Source organism: Budorcas taxicolor, chromosome 6, assembly GCF_023091745.1.
Source record: "Budorcas taxicolor isolate Tak-1 chromosome 6, Takin1.1, whole genome shotgun sequence".
NCBI classification, from domain to species: domain Eukaryota; kingdom Metazoa; phylum Chordata; class Mammalia; order Artiodactyla; family Bovidae; genus Budorcas; species Budorcas taxicolor.
This window is the reverse complement of record NC_068915.1, coordinates 114,496,409-114,519,203: the sequence shown is the minus strand read 5'-3', so window position 1 is coordinate 114,519,203 and position 22,795 is coordinate 114,496,409. Positions and strand designations below refer to the sequence as shown.

The window sequence follows — 22,795 nt, the reverse complement described above, 5'->3', positions numbered from 1 at the left end:
TCAAGGCCTCCCTTTCTGGGAATGGGCTGTGCACAGAAGGGTTGGCAGGGCCGCCCTGGGACGGCCGCCTGGGGGACAGAGGAGCCCGTGCCCAGGACCCCGGAGGTGGGCAGGACAGGCAGCCCTCTCTCCTCCAGCGGCCACGCTGGGCCGCGCACACAGAGCCTCTCATCACGGTGGGAGGGGCAGAGAAACACTTTAATGAGACGGAGACGGCTTCGTGGGACGCCTCTGGAAGACGGATCAAGAGCAGGAGACGACGTGGCCTGCGCGTCTGGCAGGGCCAGGGCGCCTAGTACTTGAGCAGCCAGCGCGGCTGGTGCTGGCCCAGCGACGTGAAGTAGGACCACCACCAGGGCTTGCTGCCGCCGGTTGTGGGCTGTCTCCGGGCCCCCAGGGGCTCCTGGTCGGGCTCCTGGGGCTCCCCTCCGAGCCCACCCCTCCGGGACCCGGGAAGGAACTTCTGGGGTCCAGTCCTCAGCGGCTGGAGAATGAAGTCCACGCGGCCAGCCCTCTTCATCCGGGAGGGGATGATGACTTTCTTGATGACCTTGGAGTAGCCGGGGGCTTGAGCGATGACGATGTGGGCCCCGGGGGGCAGCAGTCTCCAGTAGTCACCATCTGGGGCTGCAGACACATGGAAGGAGAGCGGCTCTCGGAGCTGGGCTCACACGGCCTTGCGACGGTGGGCACCGGGGGTCAGGGAGCATCGCCTGCAGGGCAGCAGACTCCAAGGGTGCGCTCGCCTCTGTGTAGGCCTGGAACGCCCTTCCCACCGCCTCCCTCTGTCAGACTCCTATTCATCCCTCAAAGTCCTGCCTAGGCACACCTCCTCTCTGAAGCCTTCACAGTCCATCCCACCCCCACCCCACCCCCCTACACACACAATTAACAAGCCCTTCTTTCTCTGGACTGTTTCCTCCAGGAGCACACATCACAGGGTACAGTATTTTTCAAACCAGCTGTGAAATCCCTGAGGGCACCCAGAGCCCGCAAGGACACACAGCTGATCAGTGGGATAAAAGCTCTGGGATGTGAACCAACAGGCTCCCTCCATAACGGTGGTGTTTGCCCTGCAGTCGCTTCTTGAGGAACACAGAATCCACGTTGATGGTCATTAGCAGTCAGGGCCTGCATGTGTTCCCCCCCCTGCCCCCGCTGGGCTCAACAATGCAGGAGATACAGCTCGAGGGGGACACAGACCCCCAGGGCTCCCCAGCCTCATCCTCCCCCCAGGCCAGCAGTGGGCGGATGGAGCAGGGTCACACTCTGAGCAGGAGTCCCCAGGAGATGCTCACCAGTGGTGATGTCGTGGCGGATGCCCTTGACTAAGATCCGGGCGTTCTTGACCGGCTTGCCGAACTTGTCCATCACCATGCCTTTGATGCCCCGGTGCACCTGAAGGGGCCAAGCACCAGGTGGGGATACAGTTCGTACCTGCCTGAGGGCCGACAGCCCACCCAGCCTGTCTCCAGGGAAACCCTCGTCTATGAAGTGAGGGTGAGCAATGAGGAGCCCACCGCCAGGGTCCTCCTCCAGCAACAATCAACCCCATTCCGGGTTTGCAAACGGCCAACAGTGCCAGCTCGGGGGGTCTGGCCGACAACATCTCCTGAGCCCTGAGCGGCAGACCCCTCATGCCCACCTGTGAACACATCTGAGCCCCCTGCCTGGGTAACCAGGGCTGGTGGGGCCAGGGTCCCAAAGGCGTGGGGAGGCAGCAGGAAGACACGGGCCTGAAGGTTGGGACCCTGGTGTCAGTCCCGGCCAGGCACCAACCTGCTCTCTGACCTCAGGCAAGCCACCGGGGCATCTCGGCTCCTCTCCCCATCTGTAACAGAGGGTCGCTGTGCCCACCTTGGGGAGTAAGAATTAGTACAGCCGAGCTGGAGGCAGGGTGGCCCCACGCTCTCGGTGGGCTGGTCCTAAGCACAGGCAGTGTCTGAGCAGATGCCCCGCAGTTCACGCACACGTCACCATCAGGCCAGGAAGGCTTACACTTGGCAAAGAAAGCAGCTCCCGGACCCTCTGCACAGTTCTCCTAAAACGACGTGCAACGCACAAGCTGAGCACCCTGGCTCCATCGGCTGGAAACAACCAGAGGTCGATCCTCCTCGTGTTAGAGGAGGTTGGGACGCTGGGTGGGAGGGGCAACTCAGCTTGGGGGCTGCTCTGTCCCTGAAGGAGGCTGCTCTGTCCCTCCCTCCTCCAGGGCCACCCAAGACTGCCAGCCTCCACCCCGCCCTTCCTCTGCTCACAACGCCTGACCTATTCCTCTCCCCTTTCCAGACACAGCTCACACTCCTCTTCCTCCAGGAAGCCCTGCCTGATGACCGGTCACATCGGGGGCCTCCTTGGGAAACCCACAGTCCTGGTTTCCCTTCTTCCAGCTCTGACCTCACTGTGATGTCACCGTCTGTCTTTTCCCTGCCCCCTAACCCAAGAGCAGAGGCCAGACACACAGAAGGACCTCCGGCGAGCTCCTGGTCCGTCCCTGCTCTCAGGCGGAGCTCTCAGGCAGAGGAGGAGAGACACCCCCGGCCGCCTCCTAAACCAGAGGGAGGTGGACGCCACCCCCTCAGGCCTGGTCAGGATCACTTGCAGAAAGGCCTCAGTGGACATGACAGACAGATCCTTATCAGGAGGCTCGGGCAGCTGTCCTGGGGACCGTCCTTGGGAGCAGCCAGGCTCGGCCACAGGCTGCCCGGCCATTCGCAGTATCGCGCTTACTATTAAATCTTTATGCCCCGAACCTTCACATGCAATATCCATAGAGCGATCCCAGCCCCATTTAAGGCTCCTTAAAAGTCATTTCCACCAGACGGTCGTAAAGCGGGATGCGCGAGGGGGCCTGGCCGTGGGCCATTATTGATGCTGACCGGCCCCGGGCAGCGCAGTCGCTGGCACAGCCGCCAAGAAGGACCCCACGCTGACAATGTCCAGTTGTCATCCAGGGCTTTGCTCCCTCCCTGCTGCTGCAGCTGCTGGCCCAGAGGCTCTGCTCGCTCCCCACGGGAGGAAGTTCCTGATCTTTCCAGAAGGGAGGGGCGTCGACACCGACACAGGGGCTTGGGGGAGGCAGATCTGAGTTCGAGAGGCCGATGACATCGGACCAGCGGTCACTCTCTGACCCTCTCCGTCTCCTCCTCTGGCTATATCAGAGCCCCCGTGATCCCGGATGGGAGCCCACGGTCCCCTGACTGGCACGATCCTTCCCCAGCACCCTCGTTCTTCCGACTGAAAAACCCGGGAGCCCCGTCTCCTAGCCAGGCCTGGTGGCAGATTCGAGGCCGCGTGGCTGGGGCTGGGGGCAGGAGCACCAACTGTCTCCCTCTGGCAATCCTCCTCCTCTCTTTGGACCTGCTCCTCACTGGCAGCAACACGCCATTTTTATGATTCTTAAAGATGCTCGGGAAAAAGAAAAAAGCAGAGGCTTCTCGAAAAACTCCCGTTATCACGCTCTGCTTTGAGTTCCCGTGTCCCTCACATGAGCGTTACCCTATTCAGAACAGCATCCCCTGGGAGGGGTGGGGGGCATGCGGCGGAGCCTGAGGGCTGGGGCAGGGCTGGGAGGGGTGGGGGGCAAGCTGCGGAGCCTGAGGGCTGGGGCAGGGCTGGGAGGGGTGGCGGGACCTCGGCATTGGGTCCCCACATGGTCACTGGTCCACCGGGAGTCTCAGTTCTCTGGGTCTGGTGAGGGGTGACTTTAGACATACTATCTGAGGCCCCGCACTCAAGGCACCCTTATTTCTGGAGGCTCTCAGCCCACGATGAGGGGGTCACCCTTCAGTCCTGTTGCCCCACTCCCGCCCCAGCAGCCCGTGTCCTCCCCTCGGAGCCTGAGGGGCAGATGTACTCAGGCCCTGCCTGACGACCCCGCACCCTGCTGCCAGCCATGCCCTGCAGGCGTGCTCCCAGCCAGGGCTCACCCGTTCCCACAGCCACGCCCCTCACTCTGGCCACGGGACCCTCGGTGGTCTAAACACCCCCACGCCACCCCCTCAGCCAGAGGGTCCCTGTCCCGTGGCATGACCTCCCGTACTTCCACTTCAAGACACATCCGGGGTGCCTCCTTCCTCCAAGAAGACAACCTGGCCTCCAAGGCTGGGTCAGGGGCTCCCCTGGGCTGCACCAGCCCCTGCATTCCCCTCACAGAGACCCCTGCTGCACTGGGGACCCTGATGTATGCCCCCCTGACATCCCCAGCCACCCCGAGGCTGGGCCTAGGGGAGAAGAGACGTCTGGCGAGCCTTCACTCGTGAACGCAGATGGTTAACGAAGAAGCAAGTGCAAAATAACGACGTGACCGTGCGGACACCGAGCCCCGCCACTCGGAGCCCGGCCCAGGGGGTCGCGCGCCGCAGGGCCCGGGCCTGGGGCCCCCTCCCCACGCCAGCTCCCAAGTGGGGCCGGGGCACAGCGCCCAGAGCTCACCATCTCCATGAAGTTCAGCAGCGGCTCCTTGTTGTGCTGCCAGATCGTGTAGAGGGCCTCCTCCGGGGGGAACTTCACGCAGCCCAGCTCCACCGTGATCTCAAAGCAGTTGCTGTGCAGGTAGTTGAAGTCGGACATGCCTGCAGCACGATGGGGTGGGGGCAGCTGAGGCAGCGGTCCTCAACACCGGCTCCCGCGGGGCCCCGGGCTGGAAAACTGGGAGGGGCCGGTCCTATCCCGGCCTCCCAGCCGGACAGACGGAGGCAGACGGCTCCCACCCAAGGTCCCAGGGGAGGGGGAACTGGGCTGGGGAACAAGTGGTCTGGCGCCCCGTCCACAGACTCCCCTACCACCTGTGTGGCCTTCTGGGGAGTAAGGAGCAAGTCCACCTCCAGCAGAGAAGCTGGGCTCACGCTAGGGGGCACACGTGCCCCTGCCCCAGCGCGATCACTGGTAACAGCGTCCATTTACCGGACAGTCCTGAGGACAATTTAGAGAGGGAGGTCCTACAACCTCCGTCTCTGGGGGAGCCCAGCCCAGGGGGGCTGACGGCTGGCCTGGCAGGCCAAACAGCCTTTGGAGCAGGACTGGCTGACCATCGCCCCCTGAGGCTGCCCTCCACCCCAAGTGCTTGGGAGGTCTTGTTCAGCAGAAGCTTCTAGGCGGCTCTGGGGCCCAGACCTTCAGAGCTTCAGGGCCTCCTCCAGGCCCTGGCAGCCAGGAGCCACCCTTCATGAGTTACCGTTCAAGTCCGCAGTGAGGCCACACCCCCCACACACAGATGGCCCCTCTGTCCCTGGCCGTGGCCCCTAACCCTCCTGAACTCATGCCCTGTGGGTGGGGAGCCCGGCTCACCTCTCCCAGGCTCAGCACTTTACAGACCCCACCGAAGGGTCATGATGGAGACTCGAAGCCCTCCCCCCGAGCGCCAGGGGGCCCATGTGTCTGGGTCCTGGCGAGAGAGAAGCTGCACTGCCCCCTCCGGGGAAGGACACACGTGCCACCGTGGGCAGCAGGGGTGCTGAGCAGAGGAGAACATGTCTTTGGAAAGGAGCTGAGGGGCCGCCCTGTCCACCTCCCGGGAGAATTCGGGGGACAGGCAGGGTGAGTCCCAGCTCTGCCACAGGCTGAGCCCTCGAGCCGGCCCTTTCCTTGTCTGAGTCCAATTTCCTTATCTGTCAAGGGACATGAATACTCAGCGTCGTGCCACCATGGAGGGGTGGCCAGCAGCGCAGGGAGGCCTGTGGGCTCAGCCTCGGGCGCCCCGATGGCACAGGGAGTCCCCTGCTCCCGCATCTCAGAGAAATAATGAATATAGTTTTAGTGTGAGAATATCCCACGTTTGGACTTAGTATGTATATAGTACTCAACATCCTTCCTCACTTCTCTCAAACTCCAGCCTCACTGACAATCCTGTACCCCATCAGGCAACCCTACAAAACCCCCAAAAGGCAAACTGGTCATGGGTGGGATCACGAGATGGTAAGCGGCCATTTAATAAACCGCAGAAAAGGCAACAGGAAGTGCCAGTCCAGCCCCGACCCAGAGCCTAGCCCTTGCCCACCCCAGCTGAGCCCTTGCCCAGCCCCGGGCCCCGCCCCCGTCCCACCCCAGACCCCGCCCCCGTCCCACCCCAGACCCCGCCCCCGTCCCACCCCAGGCCCCGCCCCCGTCCCACCCCAGGCCCCGCCCCGGACTCTGGCCCGCCCGGTCCCCCACCATGCCCCGCCCAACCTCCAGCCCCGCCCCGGCCCACCCTGCTTCCAACCAAAGCACCGCCCCAAGCCCAGCCCCCACTCAAGGCCCCGCCCCTGCCCCGGGCTCCAGCCTGCCCCAGGCCCCGCCCCGGGCCCGGCCCCTCCCAACCCCCAACCCCCCCCCCCCCCCCCCCCCCCCCCCCCGCCACTGCCGGCCCGCGCACCTCCGGTGAAGCTGTACCAGTCCGCCCCATTGATGATGCTGCCCCTCTTCAGGAAGTTGCCCCCACACCTGTTCTCCGACCTGTCCATCATCATAGGGTGCACGTCGGCGTAGGCTCGGGCCAGCAACTTGAACATCTGGAAGGGAGACGGAGAGGGCACCGCGAGGGCTGTGGTGGGCGCCCTGCTGGACGCCCTCTGAGCTGGGGGCAGAGGGTGAGGCAGGAGGTGCCTCCTGCGGGCGGGGCTGCCGCAAGGAACGCCTGCAGCTCGGGTGGGAGGGGGGCAGTGTCCTTACAGCGGGCCCAGCAGGTGCAAAGGACCGGAGGTGGCTACACGGGCACGTCACGGAGCCCTGCACCCCTGGCTAGGGAGCGTGGGCTTCCCCTCGGGAAGGGGGCGTTCCGGAGGTAGGTCGGCATGAAGCATGTCTTGCTATTGTGCGGAGGGCAGGCCTTAGGGGGAAACAGGTGTGGGGGGGGTAGGGGCTGGGATGGTCCCATTTTTACCGCCTTCACCTCTCACGTGAACGTCTGTGGTATTCACCACTTCATGTCCCCAGGGGACACCAGCCGCTGCAGGAGCCCACCCACCCTCATGACACCCCTCACCCTTGCAGGCCCCAGGTCCTCCTCCCAGACTGGACACAGCCACCTGTGTGTCCCAGAACCGGACACAGGTCTGACCCAGGGTGAAGGTTCCAAGCAAGGGCCAGATGGATGAGGGGTGCGCCTGCCCTGGGCCTGTTCAGGGCCCCCGGGCCCCAGAAGAGGTGTGTCCCTGTAGGAGGACGCTTCTTTAAGAAAAGGGGAGGTGGACAGGTGGGGTCAGCAACGAGCGGCTGCTCCAGGCCAGAGTGAGGTCTCTTCTGACGACTCAGACCCAGGGCCTGGGGTTTGGAGAAGGATGCGTCCAGTTTCTCGGGGTAAGGCTGCAGTTGCAACTTGGTCCCACAGACACAGCCCAAGTCCCCAAATACAAGCCCATGAGTGTCCTGCAGTCACCAAGGTCAGCAGTCAAGGACTGCTATCCTGCCAGCAGCCGCTACCACCTGTGGTCAGCATCAGCTGTTTCAGGCAGGCATCCAGGTGCTGACGGGGTTGTTTCTGGAACTCTGCCTGGGCCCCCACCTCTCTGGTACCTACTACCCATCTGAAGAGTGGGACCTAGGCTGGTTGGGCCTAGAAGGTTAGGCCAGCCCCTCTCCAAGGTCTGCACCCCAAGATCCTCCCTCCTGGTCTCTCTCCATCCTGCCCTGGGGCCGCCTCCTGTCACCTGTCAGTCAGCCCCTCAGGAGAGCAGAGAAAGTCCCCACCACTCCAGGGTGCTTGAGCCCCAGGCTGGCTGGAATCAGGCCTGCCCTGGTGGCAGGAGCTCTGCCCAGGTGCCAAGTGTGGGTGGGTGGGGAAGACACAGGGATCATGACCACTCCCAGAGAAACAAGGTGGAGTGCGGGGGGCTGCTAGGAGGGGCAGATGTGGACTGGCTGCAGCCCAGGAGCACGGGCCAGGGTCAGAGAGAAGGACCAGCCGGCCAGGGACCTGCATAAACTAGCTCCTTCCCACTGAGGGATGGGCTGGGCCAGGGAGGGCCTGGACGGCAGGATGGAGCTGGAGCCGAGCTGGGAGCAGGATTTTGGCAGAAGGGGCAGGTGTGTAGGGGGACAGAGGGGCGAGGCAGGCAGCCCTGGCTGGCCTAGGAGCCTTGAATGCTGCCCTAGTCCACTGGGCACCATGGAAGTCTGGGGGTGTGGCTTGGACACCCTGCTCAGGCCCTCCTCCTGCTCCTCGACTCCCCAAGCCTCTCCTGGGACCCTGGTTTCCACAGAGACCACCGCTGGCTGCAGGTCTGAAGGATGATCGATCGGTGATTGATGGCTGGTGGGGAAGGCGCTCAGTGTTCTGACTCTGTGGGGACTCGTTGAGGTGAACGTCCCCCCTCGAGGCATCTTCACGCATCTGCCCCTGAGAGCCAGAGAGTCTGAGCCTGCTGCCCAGCGGCTCCTGCTGGTGGAGGACACGGCTTCACCCAGATGCTGACCCTGCCCTCTGACGGCACAGCCACACCGGGCGCAGGCCAGGCACAGGGGAGACACCCAGCCACTCCGGAAGCACTGGCAGAGCTCCAAGCATAGAAGCCAGCACCTCTCCAGGCCCTAGGGACGCGCTGGCGCAGGAGTGAGTGAGTGATGAGTGAGTGAGTGAATGGGTGAGTAAGGGAATGAGTGAGGGAGGGAGGGAATGAATGAGAGGATGGGTGAATGAATGAGTGGGTGAATTAATGAATGGGTGAGTGAGTGGGTGACTGGGTGGGTGGCTGAGTGAGTGGGGATGTGAGGTGTGACAGAGGCAGAGGGCACCAGAACGAACGAGGGCAGGGACAGTCACCGGGGACACACAGGGGATGTACAGATGGTGCAGCCCCCCCGGCGCTGCAGGAGGTGGGCTCAGCCCGAGCCCGCTGGGCCCCCCCCAGCTCCCACTGCCCACAGCCCTGAACCTCACTCCTGGGAGCCTGAGGGAGCCGCACCTGATCCTTCGGCTCCACGGGTTGGCTGGCCCTGGAGGACGCCCTTCTCAAAGTCCATCCTCAGGCTACGGTCCACACACGCACACAGGCACACACACACCCCATCCCCGCTTGTCCCCGGCCTCCCGGGCAGCCCCCGTCCTGGCCGAGGCCGCACCTCCTCGTCCTTGCCCGAGTCTGGCTCCGTCTCCCCCAGGAGACGAGGGCCCGCAGCTCAGGGCCCCGTCCTCTTCACGGCGGTTGTGGAGAGACCTGCCGCACGCTCGGGGGGCTGGGTGAGACGGGGGGACCCCTGAGGGACCACAGCACAAGACCTTAGTGACCCAGTCAGACCTTCCAGAGCCTCCCCACGCTGGTCAGGGGAACACCTGCAAGCGGCACCCTCCTGCGAGGGCAGGAAACTCCTGCTCCTGGCGGGGCACAAACGGCTCTGGGGGCTGGGGGTCATCAGGGCAGAATGCGCAGCTCAGCTCCAGGGGTGACCCAGCAAAGCTCACCCCCCCTCCCTGGCCTCGGTCTCCTCAGCTCCCATGCCCTTCCAGAAGGCCAGCTCTGGTGTCCGTCAGGGCAGGGGGTACCCCCGGAGAAGGGAAGAATGTGGCCAGAGAGGGGTCCGGCCAGCGTCCCGGGTCTCATCCCCTGCTGCTCTGACCGGTGGGGAAAACGGGCCTCCTACAGGCCCAGGTGACCAGAATTCCAAGTCAGACCCCACTGCTTCCCAGGGCACCTGAGAAGTGAAACAAGTCGCTCAGTCGTGTCCGACTCTTTTCGACCCTGAGGACTGTCCATAGGATTCTCCAGGCCAGAATACTGGAGTGGGGAGCCATTCCCTTCTCCAGGGGATCTTCCCAACCCAGGGATGGAACTGAGGTCTCCCACATTGCAGGCAGATTCTTTACCAGCTGAGTCACCAGGGAAGGGCCTGACCTTTAGCAAGCCTGCCCTGCCCACAATGGGGGAGGTGCCCTCCCCTGGGACATAACACATGGGGTGGCCTGTGTGGGGAGGGCACTCAGCCAGGGTCCCCACCCCAGCAGCTCCCAGAGGAGACACTGATGGAAGGTGGGGTGGCCAGAGAAGGGAGGGAAGGAGCTGGCTGGAAGGCTTCCTGGAGGAGGGGCTTTGGAGCTGGGTCTGGAAGGCTCCGAATTGTTCAGAAGGCTGGAAGGTTTCACTCGCTTCAGGACCCGAAGGACTTTAGGCCCCCCGAGGGCACCACCCACAGCAAACCCGCCCAGCCTCTCACCTTCTCGTCGGGCGTGGGAGAAAACATCTTCTCCTCCTGGGGATGCTTGGAGAAGTCGAAGGGATAGGACACTACCAGGTCGCCCCCGTGGAGGCTGGCCGAGAGCACGAAGGGGACGGTTCGCATCCACTTCATTATTGCCTTCGTCTCAGGGGCCACCTATCCAGGGTGGGTCGGGGGGGAGGAGGAGACGGTCCTCAGGGCCAGGCGCGTCCCCGCTGATCACTCAGCCCCACGCCCAGGCTTTAGGATTCCGCCCCAGCCCCTCCCCACCAGCTGCTCCCATGTGCCCATCCTGGGCCTGGAACTCTCCTCCCCCATCTCCTGTGGACGCCACCTCCTCCAGGCAGCCCTCCCACACACCGCCACCAGGCACCTGCCAGGCTCTGGGAGCTTTCAGTAGGGGCAGGACCCCCCAAGGGTCCTGGAATAACCAGAGACCCTTGGGTGCGGCAGCGGGCTCCTACCTTACCCCACCAGTAGTGCTGGGGGATGGCGATATGGTCGCTGCGCATGCCGCGGACAGAGGCCAGGCGGTAGTACTCGGACGTCAGGTCAGGGAAGTTCCGGTTCAGGTCCAAGTTTTGCGCGTTCTGCCTGCCGCTGGTCCACCCGTTGTAGCCGGCACCCTGAAACCCAGGACGGCCCCCAGCCAGGGGTCAGCACACCCACCCTAATCCCCTGGGGGGAGGTGCAAGGCTGGGCTGAGAGTCATGGTGGGCAGCACCCTGAACCCCAGGACAGCCCCCAGCCAGGGGTCAGCACACCCACCCTGATCCCCCTGGGAGGGAGGCCCAAGGCTGGGCTGAGAGTCAGGGGTGGGGGCACCCTGAACCAGAGAACGGCCCCCAGCCAGGGGTCAGCACGCCCACCCTGATCTGCCTGGGGGGAGGTGCAAGGCTGGGCTGAGAGTCATGGTGGGCGGGGTTCTCTCTGGTTTCATGAGATGAACTCTGGAGCTTATCCACCACCTCCCTGACCTCCGGGCTGACCCTCCAACCTCAGGCCCCACGCTGGCCAGCTGTGCCCTGCCTGGGATGCCTCACGTCAAAGATGCATGGCCTGCTGCCCACCCCTTGAAGGCCTTGCTCAGTCACATCCTCCAAGAGGCCCTCCACTCCTGGCCCCTCCCACCCACCCATTTCATCCTGTTTCTACGGGGCATGTCACCTTTTAAGCCACCACAGAATTCCCAGCATCGGTCCCCACGCCAAGCAGGGCTTTGCCTGTTTGGATGCCCGCTGACTCCCGATGACCCAGGATGCCAGGTACACAGACCCTCCACGGCCGCTAGCGGGTGAACGGGCGGGGCATGTGGAAGGCAGCGGCCGCAGGGCCGGCGTGGGGGCGCTCACCTCTGCGGCCGCCACCTCGTAGCCGTCGGGGTTCATGGAGGGCAGCAGGTGGATGCGGGTGGTGTTGAGCAGGCGCTGGATTCGGGGGTTGCCCAGCAGGTACTCGGAGCATAGGTACTGGGCCAGGTAGATGAGCATCTCGCGGCCCGCCACCTCGTTCCCGTGGATGTTGCCGATGAGCTTCACCTCCGGCTCCACTGTGGGGAGGGGGATACAGTGACCCTGGGGAGTCGTCTCCAGGGGTCCCCGAAAACTTGAGGGCCTGCGTGGCAAGGGCAGCCTGTTGTTATGGAACCTATTCACACTTGTTCTGGCCCAAGTGTCTCTGTGATTAACGAGGTCTCATCAAGGCCACCACTTTCGCTGAGCTCATCGGTGACGTAGAGCCTTAAACACTAGCGTGACAGATCGATAACTGATTAATAACCCTACACACTGTCGTCGGTCTGTGTGAATTTCATTCATTCACACATTCATTTCACTCCTCGTGCTTGTGCGGTGGAGGAGAGCAGACACTGGTGCTTAGACGGGAAGACAGGTCGCCCTCGAATGAAAGGATGGATAGATGGAGGGATGGGTAGGTGGGTAGGTGGAAGGAAAGAAGACAGATGGAAGGATGCATGGATGGGTGAAGGCCTGGATGGAGGGAAGATGGGTGGGTGGGAGGATCGCTAGGTGGAAGGAGGGAAGCAACGAAGGAAGAGAGAAGGATGGGAGAAAGGAAAGAAAGAAGGAATGAAGGTGGCTGGAGGATACACGGATGGAAGAATGGGTGGCCACATGGATGGGTGGATGCGTGCAAGAGTGGACCAGGAGCCCAGCGGTCTTGCTAATGTGGACCCTGGATGAGTCGCCTCTCCTCTCTGAGCCCCGCACTGCCCACATGGAAAACGGCATCTCCCTCCCAGGCTGTGTGCAGCCCCGTCCCTCCCACAGTCCCAGCGCACAGATGCCCCTGAGGCTGTCACAGCAGTCACCGCCCATGGCCCCTCACAGAGGACACCGCCCGCCCCGTTGTTCCACAGGTGCGCCCACTCAACCTGAAAGCGAGAGTCCCGCCTTCAGCCCAGAGCAGGCGGGGGAGCCGGGCAGGGTGGGCCTTGGAGGCAGCGGCGAGGCTCGATGACCTCCGACCCCCAATGGGAGATGGGGCTCTGGGAACATGAAGTTCATGCTGCAGAAGCCACCCGGATGGAAACCAGGCTGAGCGCAGCTGGACCAGCAAAGGGGGCCGGAGCCGCTTCGCCAAGACGAGGGCCGTGCTTGACTACTCGGGAAGGACCAAGGCCAGATGGGACTATTTCCAGACCAATCCTGTCTGACTCGCAGGGTCTCGGGCACAGACGAGCTGAGGGGCCGAGGAGAAGGCCTGGGACCCTGTGCCCAGATGCTCTTGGTGCCCTGGAGCCGGGCTGGTATTCATCTTCGCCTCACCACCCAGGAAACAGGTTGTCCAGCCAGGGCGCCGAGTCTTCGCCAGAAAATCGGGGTTCTGGGGCCAGACCCCCATGCCCCACCCCGGAGCCCAGCGCCTTTTCCTTGACCTGCCCCGACATTGCTTCACAGTCATTTTTTCCAGCATCTGCACTGCAGGCCGGAAGGGCCTTCTCCGTCACAGCAGGTGAACCAGGACTGGGGCAGGGTCTGACCGCCGCTGAGCCCGACCGCCACTGAGCCCTGCAAGAGCGCGGCTGCAGGGACAGTGAGATCCACCACTCGCCACGTGGGGCCCCAGCTCGAAACAGGACGTAGCCCTCCTAGGAGCTGAAATGGACTTGGGTTTTAAATAAATAGGAAGACGCTCTCTGAATGCGGACCAAGCCACTCAGAGGAGGAGCTGTCAGGGGCCAGGGCCCAGCGCCCACATACCCGCCTGGCATCCGGTGCAGCAGGGCAAGGTTTCAGAGACAACAAAACGCAGTTAAGTTTTCCACTAGAGACAGACAAGGCCAGACGGGCCTGCGGTCACTGTACACCCCTCACCTCAAGGCCCAGACGTCTGCAGCCCCCGGGGCCGTGACCCTCCTGGCCGCCTCCTCCCCAACCCCCAGCGTGGCTGAGACAGTGGGCGCACACGCCTGGTGGGATGTGGCCAGCACCCAAATCCCCACCCACCCCGTCCCCCAAACACGGGGGGCTTTGATTAGGACCGAGGACCTGCTCGTGTGCCCCAAGGCCAAGCAGGCTGGTGCCTTTTCCCAGCCCAGACCGCTCACCCCCTGCCGCCCGACAGAGGCAGCAGCTTACTCAGCTCGTGCTGGCCAGGCCGGCTCGAGAACTCAATGACCAGCAGGTCCCGGCCGTCGAAGCTGCGCCCGATGCTGTAGGTCTTGGAGACGTGGGCACAGCGGGCTGCCGTCCGCCTCAGCACGCGCACCATCTGGGCGTAGGAGTGATGGGTGAACTGAATGAAGGTGGGCGGGTAGCCCGAGGGCAGCGCCTCCTCGATGTCCAGGCCTCCTGGGGGCGGGGTGGGGGTGGACACAGGCACCAGGGGTCAGCTCGGGGCTGCGGCTGCCCTCACCCCCAGCCCCGGCCCCGCCCTGGGGAGCCCGGGATGTCGGGACCCACACGGACCCCTCGGACGTCTCCCCAGACATGACTGCGTTTGTAATTAAAGCTCCCTTTGTGAAACCTGACGTGGAGAGCTAATCACACCCCCCGACAGGCATGCACAGCAACGCAGCTCCTGGCGTCAGTGAGGAACAGGCGTGTGGGCTTGGTTTGGAAATTTCGTAACATGCAGAGCAGCAGAATACGGAACAGGCTCACGCACAGGATCCTCAAAGAAAACCGCGGCCTGGCTGCCTTCTGACCTCGGGTGACTGCATCCCCGCGCGTCGGCAGTGACGGGGGAGGAGAGGGGAGGGACGGGGGCTGCAGAAGGTATGCTTTGCCCCTACATTCGCAAATCTTCCTCAGGAGACAGTCTGGGCTTTCAGGCGTAGGCCGGCTGTCTATCACGGCCATTCCCAGACCAGCTGGTGGGCCCCTCCTGCGCACAGGAGCACCCCAAGGTCAGCCCAGGGGCTCCCAGACCCCCTCCTGTGGGGTCTCTGCACGGGAAGACGCAGGCCCCAGCGGGCTGGTCTTGGAGGGCAGGGGCGCTAACAGTGGACGCTTTTCCCAAGCGTCTCACTTGCCTTGTGGTTTCGTTTCTGCTCAAAATGGTTCCTGAGGGAGAAGAAAGCAGACGGAACCAGCAATTTGGTGGCGGACTGGCCCAAAATAAACTCCCTCCAGCCCACTCTGCGGGCTTCCCTGGGGCCGGCAGGCCTGGCCCCACAGAGATGTCGGGTTCCTTTCCTCTATCTCTTGGCCCCCACCCAGCCACGCTTCCTGCCTCTTCCCCGGCGGACGGCTACCGTCTGCATGCAAAGTGCAGCCCATGGGCCACTGAGTCACAAAGAAGCTGCAGGTAGATGGCACCCTCATCTCCCTCCCAGATTCAGCTCCAGGATCAGCCCTGAGCTCTGCACAGCCAGTGACTGGCGGAGTGGGAAGCCAGGGCTGGCTGGGGGCCAGCCCAAGGTGCCCCTGGTTGCCACCCCCCACCTCCTTGGTTCCCAGCTGGGAGCCGAGGACACAGCGGGCATCTGAGAGCCATCAGGCGCGTGGACTGATCGACCCACCCGTCAGTGGCCGGCCTGGCTCACACCAGCCCCCTCCCTGCTGCTGGTGGCCTTCCCAGAGCCTCCACTCTGTCACCTGTGAAATGGCTGCACCCGTATTCAGGGTCACTGTGGGGTCTTAACAAGACAACACGTGTGTGACACTTGACCCCAGGTCACGCGGACTTCCCTGTGAGCTTTGTGATGTCACTACATGAGACACCGGAAGCCACCGTCCCGCACCAACCGATGTCACACACACTGGCCATGGGTGGCTATTTGCACTTAGGCTCAAATTCATTACAGTCAAGGAAAATCAAAACTTAAATCTCCAGTCACCTGAGCCACGTTCCCAGCTCTCAGGAGCCACGTGTAATGTGGGAGCTGCGGTCTAGGCCAGCACAGGGGGCTCTCCTCGCGGGCCACCAAGGGCCCCACTGCCACTGGGGTCATCCGTCTCACTCACTCTGGAAGCCCAGCTGGGCGTCAGAGAGGCCTGCAGAGGCACTCGTCACCCATCACCGCACATCACAGCCACGTGGCCCCCAGAAGCCCTTTGCACACCCCCTGAGACGGGGGGCTCACTACCACCCGGGACTGCCCATTCCAGCTCCACTCATTTGTCTGTTTGAGAAACCAAAGCCCGTCTCCACAGCCCCTCTGGGTGGCTTCCCTGAGCCCACGGGGTTCCACAGACCCCACTCTGAGGCATCTGGCTGCCGCTCCAGTCAATATCCCACGTGTAGTCTTTCAGGAACGGCCACAGGTGATCACAGGATTTGCCAGGCAGGCCTCAAGAGAGACAGGCTCTCCACGCCAGCGCCCTGCAGTTCTCTGATGGGCGGGAGGAGTGCCATCCAGGACTCAGGCCCCCACCCTCTGCCCTCCCAGCCTGGTCCCTGCACCCAGGGCCTCCGCCTTGGCCGAGGCACTGCCCTCCTGACGCATGTCCTGTTCATCCGCCCGGTCATCCAGCCACTCACCACCGTGGGGGCCCCCCCGGAACCCACCTCGAAGCTTCTCCAGAGGGTCGTAGCAGCCTTCCTCCGGGCCTGAAAAGTAGCGGCCGCAGTCGAGGAAGTAGGGCCAGGCCATGTCGATGGCGTCGAAGGCGGGCTGGCAGGCCTCGCGCAGCGCCCCGCAGACGTGGCGGCAGGGTCTCCGTACACGGCCGCCCTCGCAGCGCGGGGCCAGCACGGCGCAGCCCAGCAGGCGCAGGTCGGGGTTGCACTGGCCCTCCAGGAGGTGGTGCAGCACGCTCAGTAGGATGTACTCGGAGCTGGACTCCACGGCCGCCCGGGTCCGGTGCTGCAGCAGCGTGGGGAAGGCCGTCCGGTTGTAGGTGACGTCGCTGCACGTCTGCAGCTGCAGGTCCACACACGTGGCTGCAGTGGGGGGGGGGGGTGGACGGCGGGGTCACCAGGGCACTCCCTCCCATGATGACCCCCCAGGACGCGCTGCCTACTAAGTGCTGCTCTGACCGAGCTGACCCCACTCAGGACCCGAGCCCACAGGAATGGGCGGCACAGAGAGGCCCGGACAAGGCCCATGGCGGAGGGAGCCAGGGCCTTTGGGAGGACCAGAGATGGCCCCCGGGCTGACCTGTGAGAGGGCCTGGCAGGCTGCCCTGGGTCTCAGCTTCCACATCCGCAGACTGGGCCCAGGAAAGCCAGCCCAGCCAAGGGGTTGCCTCGTTAAGGCATTTGGTTGACTTCTGTTTGGCGAAAATACTGTCTTACTTAAAAAGAAAAAAATAATTCTTTACCAGCTTCCCTTGTGGCTCAGCTGGTAAAGAATCCGCCTGCAATGCTGGAGACCTGGTTTCTATTTCTGGGTTGGGAAGAGTCCCTGGAGAAGGGAAAGGCTACTTACTCCAGTATTCGGGCCTGGAGAATTCCAGGGACTGTATAGTCCATGGGGTCGCAGAGAGTCGGACATAACTGAGCGACTTTCACTTAAAAAAAAAAATCCAGTCCTTCTGCTCAGAATACCCCAATGCCCAAATCTGGCAGGAGGAGCCTTGAAGAAATGCCTGCTCTGAGCACCTCTGATACGCCAGATCCACGTCCTCTCCAGCATCACCCCCAGGAGTTCAGTGCTCCCTCACTTTAGAGACAGGAACTTGGGGCCAGCCGGGGAGGGGCTTGTCCCAGCCCCGGACTCAGCAGGTGCCGAGAACACCCAGGGTGCAGAGCCAGCCAGCACGGCACACACGCACGTCAAGTCAGACCCCAGACCTCCTCAAGCCCGCCTGGGGGGCCGCGGGGAGGGAGGGATGGAAGAGACCCCCGCAGGAGCCCAGGGCAGAGCCAGGGGTGGGAGCCCAGCTGCACAAAGGGAGGGGCCTCCTGCTCTTGTTTTGCCTGATTTCCAGCTCTTTTAATTAGGTCTGGATTTGATCGATGGGCCCTCTTACTCATCACCCACTGCAGAACCCCGGGTTCCTCCCCCTAAAAGGCTTTGACAGTGTGGAGGCCCTGCGTTCACTCCCACAAAACAAAACCGGGCGGTCCAGGTACTTACCGCTGTCTGCGGCTGCAGACCCGGAGCATGCACCTGCAGACAGAGAGGGCAACATCGTCAGGGGTGGGGACCCCTGCCCGTCCCCAGATCCCGCTGCTCCTCACAGGGCCGGGCCCTCAGCCCCTCCCGCCCTCTGACGTCCACGTGGCCCGGGAGGGAAGACTGAGTCTCAGGTCACAGAGCTTCCCTAACAGGAGGCAGAGCACTGGCCCGGAGTGCTGGCCCATCACCACGGTGTGAACACCTCCACTGTGGCTGACGCTGGGGGATGGAAGTGCAGGAAACAAGAAATCAGGAAGTGGGTGCTGGGCGGGGGCGGGGGGTAGACAGGCAGAGCAGAACGAGCTGGGACCAGAGGGGAAATGTCCTAACCCCAGATCTCCATCTGGAACCCAGGCCTGGACCATGGTCCGACAAGGATGGAGGCTGCTTCTAGGGATTCACCTTACAGCCCAGGGTCACGGAAGCCTACCTGAGCACACGTGAGCCCCCCAGTGGGGGGATACGAGTGGGGGGTCCTGTTAGGCTAGCTGAGCAGCCCCCTGTACACACAGTACCCCCACCAAGGACAGGGCAGCCACAGCCCCTGACCCCCGCGGACCAGCTCCCTAAGCTGTCACAGGAAGGAGACATTCAAGGCGCCCTCTCGCCAAGGACTCCACGTGTCCCAGCCGGCTGGGACCACTCGGGCAACGTAAGGGGCAGAAGGATAATTCTCCTGAAGCATCCAGGCAACAGGCCTGCCCCTCAGCATAACAGAGAGGGCTGCAGCTGCCCGCCACCCCGCCCTGCGCATTGGCAATTTCCAAGCACATGCCAACTCCCATCACCTGACCCCATCACCCGACTCCAAGCCTTTCTGGTCTGAGCCATTGACAGGCTGTGCCCACTGCCCTCTGCAGCATGAGGAGGTGTGATGACGAACCAAAATGCGGAACTAAAGGAAGGGCGGGGAACCGCACCAGTTTCTGCTTGGACGCTGCACTAACTGCCCATCTGCGTTTGGAGAAAAGACGAACGGATTCAGTCGGAGCAGGACCTCCCCGCCAGGAGCATCCGTGCCCAGCACTCACACTCAGAATTCACACTCACCGACCCGTGCAATGCCACACCTGTCAGCTCAGGAGCTCAGTGGCTCACGCCAAGGCCCCTTCCTCCCCACACCTGTGTCCCAGTGCCAAGCCTGTGCCTGCCACGTGCTGGCCCAGAACTGAGCAGGGCAGAGCAGAGCTGAAAACGCACTCAGACTTGGTGAGTAAAACTCCCACTGGCCCTGGGGCCTCGGCTGGCCTCAGGAAAATGCGGGCAGAGGAGGCCGGAACACAGCAGTTACCCCCAAGCCAGCTCCTTCTGAGCATCAGACCCACTCAGCTGCCTGGACTTGAGTGGATTTGACAAGCGTATCCCTCCTGGTTGCACGTGGCTCCAAGCCTCCCCAAGTCACAGATGAGAAAGCTGAGGCTCTGGGCCTCGGTTTCCCTGTCTGTAAAATGGGGCACTAGTGCCCATTGTTGCTCCCAGGTGGTGCTAGTGGTAAAGAATCCGCCCGCCAGTGCGGACCCGTGAGAGACGCGGGTCCCACCCCTGGGTCAGGCAGATCCCCCGGAGGAGGAAACGGCAACCCACTCCAGGATTCTTGCCTGGAGAATCCCATGGACAGAGGAGCCTGGAGGGCTACAGTCCATGGGGTCACAAAGAGATGGACACGACTGGGCAACTTAGCACCATTGTTGCTGGAGGGCCCCACGAGCTGGTGCTGATGGCAGGGTTTAGGGAGGGCCCAACACAGAGTGGCTCGGGGGCGCACAGGAAGAAGGGGGCCTGGCCCCTGTGACTCGCCCACAAGACTGCAGTGCCCGTTGCGATGGACAGGAGGGCAGCATCTACGGATGTGCACCAGTGCTGCCAGCGTGGCTACCAGGAGCAAGAGAAAGACGGTGGACTCACCTCCTGGGACGGCTGTAACGAAGACCCACAGGTTGGTGGAACAGGCCTTGATCCTCTCCCGGTTCTGAAGGCCAGACGCCCAAAATCAAGCTGCTGGCAGGCCACACCCCTCCGCAGGCTCAGAGAAGAGTCCTCCTGGGCCCCCAGCAACCCTGAACTGTGGCCACATCACCCCATTCCCTGCCTCCGTGACCCCGTGTTCCTTCCGGTGTGCTGTGCCCAAATTCCCACCCTCTTCCAAGGACACCAGTCACGGGATTCAGAGCCCAGCCTAAGCCAGTGCGCCTTCCTCCTATCGCAGCCAAACCTGCAAAGGCCCCAGGTCCCAATCAAGCCACAGGCAGAGGCATGGGGGAGGGCACCTAGGACTTCAACATATCTTTGGGGGACACAAAACAACAAGCCAGCCCCAGTGGGGGCCTTCGGGGAGCTCGGGCTGGGGTGGGGTCGAGAGGACACACCGTCCAGGGTGGTGCCCACCAGCCACGCACAGGCACCGAGCACCTGAAAGGCTGCGACTCGAAACGGACGTGTGCTTCGGGTGTAAAGTACCAACTTGCAGCTAAGCTGCTAAGTCACCTCAGTCGTGTCCGACTCTCTGCAGCCCCAGGGGCTGCAGCCCACCAGGCTCCTCTGTGCATGGGATTCTCCAGGCAAGAACACTGGAGTGGGTTGCCGTGCCCTCCTCCAGGGGACCTTGCGGACCCAGGGATTGAACCCGTGTCTCTTGCATCTCCTGCCTTGGCAGACGTGTTCTTTACCACTAGCACCAACTGCGAAGCCCCAATATTGTGTATATATCAGGTTAAATATTTGCTCTTAAGTTTAATTTCACCTGTTTCTCACTATCTCTTTCGGGTAGCTTCTGGGAAATGTTAGGCGATGTTTTGGGGGTTGGCATTAGCATGTTGGACAGCGCTGGTCCAAAGGCTGCTCTTGAGCAGTCCACACGTGACCGTTACACCTCTTGACCACAAGGTGTCAGCGTGTCTTCAACCAAGGGAGCAAGACTGCCAGGGGGTCATGGTATCTTAAGATGGGAAACAATAACAGAATGAGGTCAGAGAGGTCGGCCCATCTACCCAGGGACACACAGTCGTCCAGGGAATACAGGATTTGAACCCAGACCTGCGTGGCCCCTCAAAGCATGGAAACTGCCTCAAATTCCAGGCTGCTGATAAGAAGGCAAGGGACAGGCCGGGGGTGGGGGGGGTGGGGGGCGGTGGTGGTGTCTAGGCCTGCTTGCTCTGAGCCCCAGGACAGTGAGACAGGAAGGACAAGGACAGTCCTGGACATAGCAGGCCAGAGTCAAGCTGCCTGGCCCTGCCCTCATCACTGTGTGGTCTGAGAAAGGCACTGGGCTTCCACGGACCACACATGCTCACAAGGAGATCCCACCAGAAAAAGGAATTATTCTACAAAGAGGCACTAATGCCACACAGAGGGGAAGACAGAGACCCTCCCTGCCCAAGCCTCCAGGTGAGGAAGGGGCAGCCTTGGTCCAGAGGAGGGTCTGCACTTCTCCCTGGGAAAAGGGCAGGTCAGGGAGAGCTTCCTGGAGGAGGGGGTCTGTGCTCCCTGACAAGCCTATAATAGTGGACACTTCCTGGGGTCTTGGGGGAGGCTCCATCCGTGGCACCCTCTGCATGACCTTCTGCATCCCACGTGTGCACACAGGTGTGGGCACACACTCAAGACACCCAGACACACTGCCCGGCCCCGGGCCTTTCTGTAGAAAGTGGGGGAGGAGAGAGGGGAAGGTGGGGCAGAGGTGGAGAGAAAATTCAGCCTGAGCTGAGAGAGGAGAGGGAGAGATGGGCTCAGCCAACTGCAGGGGCCCTTTGCTCCTGGCACAACCCACTTGGCTGGTGCCAGCAAGTTCTCAGGTGTCCACAAACCTCCGGCGCTTGGGAGACTCAGAATCCAACAGGCCCAGACCCCAGTGTGGGAGGGAACCCCCACCCCCACCGCGGTCCGGATCACAGGTGTCTGCTGCTAAGGACCCTGAGGGCAGCGGACCAGACGCACCCTCACCTTTCAATGTGAAGGGAAACTGAGGCCCACCCAGAAGGTGTGGGGAGGACCACAGCCCAGGCCCCAGCTGGCCCCCCTTCTCAGATGCCTCCCATCACCCTCCCAGGCGCGCAGCCCCTGGACACTCCCTGAGTCCCGCCGTCCCCTGCCCCCAGAATCCTCCAGGAGCACCCCCTTTCCCGGGCAGGGGCCGCACCCGCTCCCTGGCCCTCTGCACCCGCTTCCGGAGACACTGTTGTCCACATCACGGAGTTGGGAGGGAGGGCTCAAGAGTCTGCAACGGGGTCCAGAGGCCGCCCCCTTCCTGGAAGGACCGGGGACCTCAGATGCCCTCTCTTCCTGCAAAGCCCTGGCACCTGCTCCTCAGGACCCCACCCGCAGGGCACCCCCCTGCCCCGGGCTGGCGGTGCCCAGATCGAGAAGCAGCCCCTGCTGGATGGAGCCCTGGGTGCTGAGAGCTGGGCACCTCTGCTGACCCCCAACCTGCCTGTGCACTCCACCCCGGGGTCCCAGCCTGGATGCGATCAGCGAGTCAGGCGCCCCCTCCGGTGCAGACCCCCAGGTCCAGGGTTCACGGGGTGCCCGTTTGGGGGACGTTCTCTGGAGCCCCGGGTCACGCGGAGGAAAGTTGGCGGTTCCGGGGTTGCCCAGTTCCACCCCCAGGGCCGGGCGGTCCCGCCTTACCCTCGGGGTCCCAGGCGGGCTGGCACCCGGGCCGGGCGGCGGCGAGGACCAGCATGGTGAGGAGCAGCGGCGGCGGGGGCCGCATGGTGGGCGGCGGGCAGGGCGGCCGGGCGAGTGATGTGGCACTCGGGCCGGGGCGCAGCGCCGCTCGGCTCCCGCCCCCCGCGGGCGCGGAGTCGGGTTACAGCGGCCGCGCCAGGAACCGGCGGAGCCGGGGGCGCGCCCGCTTCCGGAGGCCGCCGCTCCGCCCCCGGGGGTAGGAGCCCCCCTTGGGGCTGGGTTCCGCCTCCCACCTGACCGCCGGGTCCCCCGCTGATGCTGCCGGCTAGCCCCGACTCCTGGACCGAGGGCGAGCCTGGGAGGCGGGGGCCCGGCCTGCCTTGGACCCGACTGGCGCGGGGTGAGGGTGGGCGGAAGGCCGGCTACCCCCAGCTGCGGGCCTGGCTCCCAGCAGAGCGACGGAGTGCGCGCTCCTCCCGCCCTGTCGCCCTGTCGCCCTGTCGCCCTCCCGCC

General features: G+C 63.4%; 1 protein-coding gene across 2 annotated transcripts; it reads right to left on the bottom strand.

Annotated features, from left to right (window-relative positions):
- Positions 1–190: 190 nt before the first annotated feature.
- CPZ (carboxypeptidase Z) lies at positions 191–22,396 on the bottom strand. 2 transcript variants are annotated; one of them, XM_052641666.1, is made up of 11 exons: positions 22,283–22,396; positions 17,618–17,650; positions 16,105–16,479; positions 13,731–13,943; positions 11,484–11,680; positions 10,596–10,757; positions 10,129–10,287; positions 6,356–6,491; positions 4,435–4,574; positions 1,299–1,398; positions 191–627 (listed from the first exon to the last, which is right to left on the bottom strand). In XM_052641666.1, exons 1-11 carry the CDS (start codon positions 22,365–22,367, stop codon positions 293–295), a joined length of 1,935 nt encoding a protein of 644 aa, XP_052497626.1. In that variant the 5' UTR covers positions 22,368–22,396; the 3' UTR covers positions 191–292. The 2 variants fall into 2 exon arrangements, with proteins under 2 accessions (XP_052497626.1, XP_052497627.1); XM_052641667.1 differs by lacking the exon at positions 191–627 and adding an exon at positions 652–713.
- Between the last annotated feature and the right edge of the window lie 399 nt (positions 22,397–22,795).